At 51.1% G+C, this 10,512-nt stretch overlaps 1 protein-coding gene across 1 annotated transcript; it reads right to left on the minus strand.

Annotated features, from left to right (window-relative positions):
- Positions 1-4,928: 4,928 nt before the first annotated feature.
- Positions 4,929-9,600, minus strand: LOC115310735. The gene is made up of 2 exons (XM_040219861.3): positions 9,539-9,600; positions 4,929-6,407 (listed from the first exon to the last, which is right to left on the minus strand). The coding sequence occupies exons 1-2, from the start codon at positions 9,540-9,542 to the stop codon at positions 5,224-5,226; spliced, it is 1,188 nt and encodes a 395-aa protein (XP_040075795.1). The 5' UTR covers positions 9,543-9,600; the 3' UTR covers positions 4,929-5,223.
- Positions 9,601-10,512: the final 912 nt, after the last annotated feature.

A 10,512-nucleotide genomic window follows, 5' to 3' on the forward strand; every position in this document is an offset into this window, starting at 1 on the left:
AACGGCTCAAGAAAAAATACAAAAAGCAATGGCGAAAATGAACTCGCTAACACACTTGTTTACAACATGACTAGTGGCGCAGATTTGATACGGCAGACGAACACCATCACCCAAAACAAATCACAGGTTAACATGTTCTATTTTTTAAAAAAAATAATAGAAAAAAATTGTGACACACGGTCGAACGCTTTTTCCAGGTCGACCTGTAACCAGGCAACTCTTCGCACAAAAGAGTCACAACATTCCAGAATGCTCAGGACGACATGCACATATGTTGCAATACTCTTCGCTTTAATTCCACACGTCTGGTGTGCGCCGATAACAAAGTGTATAACGCTCTGCTAACGCTCCGAAAAAAACAAAACATACATAGGTACCTTATAGTCTTCGTTTGTTAGTGTAATCGGACGGTACGATACCACAATACACTTTTGAGAGGACCTCACTTTTGAGTATAAAAATTGTCTGAGTGTACAAAAAACGACCGGGCTAGAACCTTAAAACGGCACATTACACTGACCAAGACACTCCTTTGCTGCAGTGTAATCTCAAGGACAAAGGGGAGAATTTTCTTTCAATCTCTCCTTGTCAAAGGTTGACGATGTAGATGGGGGGTTGCAGTACCCCCAGTGACAATATTAGGGGCGAAGCTCCTTAGGGTCTAGCCTTGTCCGGCGCCCGTGCTCACATCGATTGCACTGCCTCCGGAATCGGCCCACCTAAAAAAAACAAACCCGTACGCTTGCACGGGCGGTCGAACTCAGGACCGCTTGCTGACGAGGCAGACCTCTTAACCACTACGCTACACTCCAACATTGCAGGTATCCGCTCAACGTCTATACAGGAGAGGGCACCGCGGTCGAGTGCGAATATAATCGCGTTAAACTTTGCATGCATTGGCTCAACGTTTATAAACGAGAGGGCGCTTCGGTCAAATGCTCAAATGCGTATATAACCACGATCCATACCACACATTCTCTTTCTGATATGGACCGTTGACTTAAGGGGTGGAGATCCGTTCCCGCGGCTTCTAGCGGATCCAAGCTGATCCGCTAGAAGAACCACTGGCTCTGCATTTCACCGACCATAAAGCAGTAATAATGAAGTCAAAACGCAGCCCGAAACTCTGCACTTCCTATGACCAATAAAAAAAATCCGCACCATCAGCACTACCTATGAACAATAAAATAAGTATCATCAGTACCACCAGAGCTTTGCCGCAATCAACATCGTTCACCATGTAGAGGTACGTCCATTTTTGTTAATGCTAATGTTGATGTTTGTTAATTGTACTCGAAAATTGCGTGAACATTCGATTCGGGCTCGTGACAATCGCTCGAGGGCATTCGGGTAGTGGCCCGTGTCCAATCGCTGCAATGAAGACCAGTCGAACCATATTAATGTCGAACTCAGCCCGTGTCCTGAGTTTTGCCAACGTTCGCTCGTGGCTATAGTCAAATGTAATCGGCTCCAGATCATGTGACCGCTTGTTCGGGCTGCGAGTTGAGGGGTTGAATGCTGCACGTGTTTCTTTATTTATCTTCTCCCATCATTTTTGTTTGTGGTGAAAAGTGGACGCGTGTTTCATAAGCCATTAGTTCAGGGTCTCGTTCTAAGCGGTATTTGGCAAAGTACAAACATTTATGCATTGCCCCTTTGAATCTGTATGCTTCAAAGGGCAAGCCTCACCCACGAGCGTAGGCTTTCTCGTGCCTTCCATTTTTGGCGATTACACACAGCAAATGAAGTCATTGGTTGTGGTACTCAACTTACACGTCCACAATTCCTTTCGTGGGGACATGCGTGCCATTGTAAGTTATAAGTTTGACACTTGGATTTTGGAAGCTGGGAGAGAAACCTGCCGTGTGCGGTGTCGGCACTTTTTTTTGTGTTTACTTTAGCCAATTCCATGGCTGATGCGATGCTGCAGGCGCAGTCCCATGTGACTTCCGCGTCGGGCGTCGCCAGAAGGCGACACCGTATGCTGTCGGCGTGCAGATCACCAATAAGTCGGTCGCGTAGAGCTTCTTTAAGGAAAGCGCAGTACTCACACGTCGCTGATAGTTTCTTGAGTTCGACCACCTAATGCGTCACGGTCCCGAGCGGCTCGTGTTTTTTTTCGTTGATAAAAGCGGTATTGTTCAGTGACCAACGAGCGTTTGGCCGCGTAGTGTTTTGTACGGCTTCGTTGAAAGGTACACTAACGTCCTCGTGGAACAATACATGCGGTCGCCTTTGACAGCAGCAGGTTCCGGAGGGTGACATATGCTTTCTCACCAATCGCCGTCAGGAGGACATAAAGCTTCATGTCCGCTGCAATGTCGTTGGCAGAAGCGAACAGCTCGAAACGTTCGAGGTACACATTGAAGTTACCGCTGTCGGCCTGAATCTTAGAGATCTTCCCGACGGTTGCGGTTACCTTTTGTTTTGGGGTCGCATCAGGCATTCTTGTCACCAGATGTCATGTCCGAGCGCAGTTCCAATTTAGGAGACGACATCCTTTATTGAAAAATGCCAACAGGCAGCCGCCAACTCTGAACACGACACGAACGAAACGCGGGGAACACCGTCTATGCATTACTCTAGTATTTAATTAATTGATTTATTTATTGATTTATAAATACTGCTAACTTCCTTTTGTATGTTGTGGCTGGAGGTTCCGGTATATTTTACTGCACAAGAACTCATAAAAAAGTAATGATATGCTGTTAATACAAAATAATAATAAAGAAATGCAACCAACTATAAAACCAAAAGGTCAACTTTTTCCGGACAGCCTTCCAATGTCAAAAAGAATCGACTGAAGACCAGTTTACCCGAACTCGAAAAGGCTGCTCCACTCTTTCATTGTTCGTAAAAAAAAAAAAGTAAATTGAAAAGGGTCAGTACGACATAGATACGGAACCAGCGCCCTAATGTGCAAGCTTCGCGTAGCTCGGACCAGTCCTGGTGTTAAATACCCTGAAGCATTAATTTCAAAATCGCCATTCAGTAGCGTATATAAAAACTTGAGCCTCGGTGTACGGCGCCTTGAGGATACGACCTATAGTTCGGCTTTCCCGTACAGTGACGTCGAAGATTCGTTTCGTTTGAATTTATTGTAAATTAATCGCAATGCATATTTCTGTACTCTTTCTTAGTTGTCGATATTTACAGACATGTGAGGATCCCACACCCGGAAGGCATATTCGAGAGCAGGTCGAATTAGGGTTTTGTAAGGAGTGGTTTTTGTATCGAACGAAGTATTCTTAAGATTGCGTTTCAGGTACCAAAATTTACCGTCAGTCTTCTGAACAACAGAATGGACGTTTACATTCCAATTCTGATCAGAAGAAGAGTGCACTTCAAGTTATTTGTACGTTGTAACAATTTCTAGAAGCTTGTTATTATCAAGGCACTGAGAACTAATTGGGAAATGTTTCCTAGAAAACGCCGTCTGCGTTCATTTTCCTATATTAAGAAGCAGTTGCCAAGTTGTAAGCCATTCGGACAACATTTCTGGTGGAAGGTGAGTTAACTGTTGACCATGGTATTTTCCACTTCGCTGAATAAATACAGTCATCAGCATAAATGTTCATATCTACACACAAAAAAGTATGAACATTTTTGATATACAAAAAAAAATAACAGCGGTCCCAAAACAGAGCCCTTGGGAACACCCGACAAAATATCAGCTGAAACAGATGAAGCACCGCCCTGCGAAACAAAACAATGACGAGCAGCTAAGTAATCTTCAAGCAAAGAGGTTATGTCTCGATTATTTAAGATACGTCGAAGTTTTAACAATAGCTTAGCATGAGAAACGCAATCGAACGCTCTTGAGTGATCGATAAATATAATGTCGACTTATTCCTGCCGGTCCAGAGGTTTAGCGATATCATGCGTCATTTCAATCAGTTTGATTGTTCTGGAAAGCCCATGCTGCATACTATTTTGGCCACGTCAAAAAAAAAAAACAATTGGTTTCTAGGAAAACAAATGCGCGCTTGAACACGATATGCTCCAAATCTCAGCGCATGACGATACTAAAGACATGTGCCTATAATTGTTCAATGATAAGGGATCCCCCTATTCGTAAACTGGAATGAGTTTTGCGAACTTCCACTGCAGTGGAAAAACAGCCTCTGATAACGACCAGGAGAAGGAAACTAAAAGTTACATTCAGCATGCAGTTTTAAAAATGTTTTAGGAAGGCCATCAGGCCCCTGCGAATATTTGTTATGAAAGTTTACTAATACGAAAAAGGCCCTTAACGAAAACCTTAATGTCAGGAATGCTCATCGTCAACCAGCGGAGCAACAGGACAGTCACCATTATTCTCCATAAAAACGAACCAAAAGAGTAACTGAAACACAATGCCATTACCGAACAGTCAGAGATAATATCGTTTTTTGCTTTAAGCCTCCTGATCTGACAACATTAAGGTGATAAGTGTCTCCATAATGTTAGATGGATCCGACTTAAAAAAAAAAAAAAAAAAACATTTGAAGGGTGGAGTTGTACTACAGTAACTTCGCTTCGTGCACCTGCGTCCGAAAGTCTGCGTTCAGCTGCTCCGGATTAAGCCGACTGTTTCTAGCACTTGAATTCCTAGTTCGTGAGATTTTTCGCTTTAAAAAATTATATCTCTATTAATCCAAGGGTTATGCTTGTTATAACGCTTTTTTTACATTAGCGACCAAGTTACCCAAACATTCCTCAATAGTTACCTCAAATTTACACCACAGTACATCTAGGTTAGCGCCGGGAAGATATAAAGTAGTTGAATTCGTCGTTATGAATCTCAAGCAAATCAAAGACACTTTTCTTGTTCTCCCTGAAAAAGTCGTGAAACCAGATATTTTGCGCTTTGAGTTGTGGGTCGCCTATCAATATCGCCCGATCAGGCCAAGTTCCATTCGCCCCAAGGAAGTCATACGAGGGAGCGCTATCATTAAGCAAGGTTTAATTGATACTCATGTGCTCGGTGTTGTCCGGGTCTTTCCTGGGCTCGCTGAGGTCCGGGTGCTTGCTTGGCTCGTGAAGTCCGGCTCTTTGTAGGCTCCTCGGCACCGTCTGTCCTGTTGGCCCACCGTCCTTCGAACCTCAGCCTCGCACCGACCACGAGCCTCTCCTTTCTTCTTCTTCCCCGCTCTCGGCGCCGCCCTTCCGCGTGCCGTGAGGCTCATTGTTCCCCACACTCCCCTCCCCTCAAGCCTCCAACTCCGGGGGTTCCGAAGCATCCTAAGTCGATGGACCGTCCGCCAAGCACTCTTCCAGCTCGCCCATCTCCGCGTCGCTGGTGGTGGTGGACGCGGATGGTGCCGCAGCCGTTGAACGGGGTGCCGGCACCGGTGGGACTGGTGCGTGTTCGAGGAAGAGGCCGAGTGCCGGGTCTTCGGCGGCGGCTCCGTCGACGAAAGAATCTGGCCCGTCGGTAGCATAAGGGGTCGCTGGACTGTTGGCCAAGTACTCCTCCAGCTCATTCATCTCCGCGTCGCTGGTGTTGGTGGACGCGGATGGGGCCGCAGTTGTCGAACGGGGGGCCGGCACTGGTGGGGCCGGTGTGTGCTTGGGGAAGGGGCCGAGCGCCGGGTTTTCGGCGACGAACCCGTCAACGAGCAGTTGGTCGGGGGCAGGACTCCGGCTTCCAGTAGCTTGGCTGAAGCCGAGAGCCGCCGGAGCTAGAAGGTCTGGCCGATCCCGGCGAAGCAGTTGTACTGCTGCTGCGACGCCGGCGGGGCGGCCCATGTTTTTCAGGAGGTCAGTGTGTCGGCGGCTGGCCTCGTGTGTGTCCTGGTGGACCACCGGGACTTGGCACAGCCAGCAGGCGTCTGGGTGGTCGTCGGGTAGCGAAAAACGGGGCAGCGTATGCCCTCGGAAGGGCTGCGGGATCTGGGCGGGCAGCTGGGAAGGGTTTGGACGGGGCTGGTTCCTCCATCGCACCCTGGACACGAAGTGGACGGCCTCTTGGCCGTCCTGGGCCGTCCAGGTGGCCACGGTGTGGCGAGGTGGCTTGCGCCGAGCTGGTTCTCCAGCCGCCGTCGAAACCGCTTCTCCTCGTGGGGTGGAGTCTCGTCTGCCCGCCTGGTCACTCGAGGCTCTCCGGTGCTCCGCATCTCCGCCGCCCTGCCTCTGTTGATGTGATCGAGGCCAGGGTTGATCACCCCGCCTCTGCCAACCGGGTTGAGCACCCTGTTGGTTGGTCCCCCTTGTTCTTCGCCAACCGGGTTGACCACCCTGTCGGTTGGTCTGGCCGTCCTCCCGCCAACGGGGTTGACCACCCTGTCGGCTGGTGTGGCCGGTCTCCTGCCGAGCGGGTTGGCCACCCGGTCGGCTGGTCTGGCTGGTTCCGCCGGTACCCCGGGAAGTGGAAGGTCGCCCTCCTGGATGGCGCCGCCCATTCTGGTTCCTCCGGGGGGGCATTTCTGGACAGAACAAGCTCTATTAACATCTTGCAGAGATTAGATCAAGTTCTAGGCCGCAGATGATAGCGCCGCGCAGAGCCCCTATCAGATCTCTCACCGACGGGTTCGCGCACTGTTCGCGGTCGTCCGGATTGCAAAACCCATCTCGACAATGCGTTCGTCCCAGTCCCTGTGTCTCTCCGTTAGTGTGATCAGCATGCTCTTCAAGTTTCGGGTCACTCTCTCAGTGATATTAGTCCGAGGGTGGTATGGTGTCGTCCTTTTGTGCTTTATGTTTAGCGCCAAGCAGGAGTCAGTGAACACTCTGCTGGTAAAATAGCTAGCATTATCGCTGATGGGACGCGTGGGTGTACCGAAGCGCATGAAAGTTTCCAACAACTTCTCCCAGATGCGCTCCGAGACCAGCTTCCTCAGCGGGTGTAACTCCACCCATTTTGAGAAATGATCGGTTATTACCAATAAATACTGGTTCCCACGGGGACTTTTTGGAAGTGGGCCGATGATGTCGCAAGCAACCATCTCCCACGGGTAGTGACTCACTACAGGCTGCATCAGGCCTGGGGGCTTTCCCCCTCGCGGCTTCGCTTTCTGGCAGGCTGGGCAGCTACGGGCGTATCGGAGTGTGTCCTGTCTCATCCCCGGCCAGGTCGCGACGCGACATAACTTTTGAAAAGTCTTGCTGCCGCTGCCATGACCAGCCAAAGCCGAGTCGTGGAAGTATCCGATAAACCGCCTCCGTAGCCTCCTAGGAATCACCACCCTGAACGGAGAGTCGTTCCCCTCCTCGTCGTCGATTGTTGGAATGTAGCGGAGCAATAAGCCGTCTTGACCCAGCAAGTATGAATCAATATGTTCGTTAAATTGACCGCCAGCGTTCCCGGTGTTGCTTGCTATTTCCGCAATTTTCCCCAACACCCGCTGACAAAAACCATCTGCCTTTTGGGCCTCGACAAGCTCTTCCTTGCTCACCACTTCACCCCAAGCCACGATCCTCTGTTCCCTCGTGCGGCCTCCTAACACTGCGACGAGCTCCTGTTGCATCGATCCCTTCCCGCTGTCTCGCTTATGAGCGGCCGCGCAGGAAGCTCGTCTCTCGCAATCCCCTGGCTGCGTCTCCTCCTTCCAACCACTATCATGGGGCGCCCGAGAAAGTGCGTCTGCAACCTTGTTGGTGGAGCCCTTTCGGTACTCGACAGTATAGGAGTATCGCTGCAAAGTGAGTGCCCACCGAGCTAACCTCCCCGCCGGCTCTCTCAACCTTTGAATCCAGGTAAGAGCGGCGTGGTCTGTCTGAATGACGAAGGTGGTCCCGTCTAAATACAGGTCGAATTTCTTTAGAGCAAACATGACGGTCAGCCCCTCCTTCTCCGTCACGCTGTAATTGCGTTCTGGCGGTGTAAGGGTTCGGCTGGCGAATGCCACCGGGCGCAGGTGTCCGTCATGTTCTTGCAATAACAAAGCACCGACGCCGAATTAGTGCGTAGTAAATGTTACCACCGATCTCGACGCGCACGTACGGCCCCTTCTCAGATGTAAAACCCTGAGTCCGACATGCCGACGGGGCAAACGCCGACCTGTCGCTGACCGCAACTCCAGCCCCGTTGGCAGACTGATGAGGGGCCTCGGCAGCGGCCGGCAACCGCGAGTCGGGAAGTCCAATTAGTGGCGCCGGCCTCTCCCGTTTCCCTGAGACCCATGGGGGGAGATCTGCCGTCCATGTGTACTGACGCTTGATATGCCCAAGCTGATTGCGTTTATAGCACCTGACCTGTCTCCTGCCATTGTGTGCTGAGCGTCCGCCGCTACCATCACGCGAAGCAGTGTCGCGCCGGGGGTCATTGTAGTTCCCGCGACCCTCGTAATGATTCGCGACTCCGCGGTGGTCGGCTGCGCCGCCTCCCCTAGGGGGATGCGCCCTGGAAGAGCCCGCGTTAGCTGCTCTGCGCCTCTGTTCAAAAGCGAAGGGATCTAAGGAGCGGGGCACAGCAGTTTCGCCACTCCTATGTCCTGTAACGGCCACGTACGGCGTACGTGAGTCGTCGCAAGCTCCCGCGCCTCGTCCTGTCCAGGCGCAACCCGGCTCCAGAGATTCCTCTGCGCGTGGAGGGGGGCGATACGTCAACTCGGCGAGCAAGCTCGCCTGAACGATGCGCGCCTCTCTGGCAAGTGCTTCCAGATCAGCGAAATCACGTCCGCGCAAGTAGGGTTTAAATCTAGGGTGACACTGGCGGATCGCCCTAGCTACCCTCTCCGCGTCTGACGCTGTAGGGTCGGCTCTGGAGTAGAGCTCCTGGAGAGCGCGGACGTATTCTACGAGGCTCTCGTCCGGATGCTGAGTACGGCTGGCTAGCTCATCTCTGATCCGCATCTCATAGTCGGGAGGCAGAAATTCCTCTCTGAATCGTGTCCGGAAATCTGCCATTGAAAGGAACGGCCTCTGCATTCGCCTCCAACGCGCTGCGTCATCCGTCAACGCGATTGGGACGATCTGTATCAGGGCCGTTTCATCCGACGCGCCCAACGCGGCAATGTACGCGTCTAGGTCCTGCAAGAAATCGTGAACCGATGCTGCGTCGGAGTAGCCCGAATAGGTCGGCGTCGGCACGCTCAACCGCGGGCGAGGCACGGGCGTAGGCGCGGGATTCACCACCCCTGGGGCCAAACCCATCTGTCTAGAAAACGTCGCGAACATCGCCGTCATGGCGTGCATTAGTTCGCTGACGTCTCCCGTGTTCACCGCCGGAATTGGGGGTTCTAGCGCTGCCGCAACGCTCGCTTCCCCACTCGTGCCTTCTCCCACGTCCGAGTCAATATCCGCCACTGACTGAGTTGAGGCCTCGGGATGGGCGGCCTTATTCCGTAACCTGGACATGGCGGCAGAATGTTAAACACTGATGTCCAGCGGAGTAACACAAATTCAAATGGGGAAACACAACAAACCTAAATTTAGAAATCGCGATTCGTGGGACTCCCTGGGAGCGAAAAGAAACAACGGCAGACTGATCGGGCCCCACGTTGGAAGCGCCATTTATGTGGGTCGCCTATCAATATCGCCCGATCAGGCCAAGTTCCATTCGCCCCAAGGAAGTCATACGAGGGAGCGCTATCATTAAGCAAGGTTTAATTGATACTCATGTGCTCGGTGTTGTCCGGGTCTTTCCTGGGCTCGCTGAGGTCCGGGTGCTTGCTTGGCTCGTGAAGTCCGGCTCTTTGTAGGCTCCTCGGCACCGTCTGTCCTGTTGGCCCACCGTCCTTCGAACCTCAGCCTCGCACCGACCACGAGCCTCTCCTTTCTTCTTCTTCCCCGCTCTCGGCGCCGCCCTTCCGCGTGCCGTGAGGCTCATTGTTCCCCACAGAGTACAGTTAGGAGTGCAGCGTCAAACTCAGCAAGGATAACCATGGGAGGGTAAATTTCTGCTTGACCCTTACAAGATTGAACATTCTCACTGAGACACAGGAAACTAAAAAAAAAGGTCCAAATATATTTTGTACTGCCTTGTATAGGAGTTGGGCTATTGACTCGTTGTACAAGATTGTGTTCGAAGGTAATTTGATCTAAGGAGTCCTTATGTTGACAGTTGGAAGACAGCGGGTGCATGTTGGGTCAATCAATGTACGGAAGATTCAAGTCCCCTGTCATAATAAAGTGTAAGGCACGACTCGACGCAGCGTTAATGCAAAAAGACTGTTTGTCAAGAAAAGAGAGATCAGCTCCGTCCGGGACGGTGGTATACGGTGCCAATGATTACTGAGCCAGTAAATAAAGTGTTCACCTCCAACCGTATAGCTTCGGAATTAGCATATTTTTCAAGGACAGCATTACTACTTATGTTAACGTAGAACGCAACATCCCCCCTCGGGTGCTTCTGTCTCCCCAATAAATATTTTAGTTATGGGGGGAGGGGGGGGGGTTGCGCCAAGTTTGCCAGCATGTAACAATGTCACCGTAAGAACGACTAGGTCTGGCTTATGTGACAGAAGGAGGTGCTCGACATCTTAATTTTGTTTAGTAAATAACGTCTTGTATTGATGCTCATTATATTTAAGAATGGGAAGGTAGGGGTGGCCTGTCAGTCATAGCCAGCCACGGTTGCCCTCGTGTTGG

Source organism: Ixodes scapularis, unplaced genomic scaffold (assembly GCF_016920785.2).
Source record: "Ixodes scapularis isolate PalLabHiFi unplaced genomic scaffold, ASM1692078v2 PGA_scaffold0__279_contigs__length_252992795, whole genome shotgun sequence".
NCBI classification, from domain to species: domain Eukaryota; kingdom Metazoa; phylum Arthropoda; class Arachnida; order Ixodida; family Ixodidae; genus Ixodes; species Ixodes scapularis.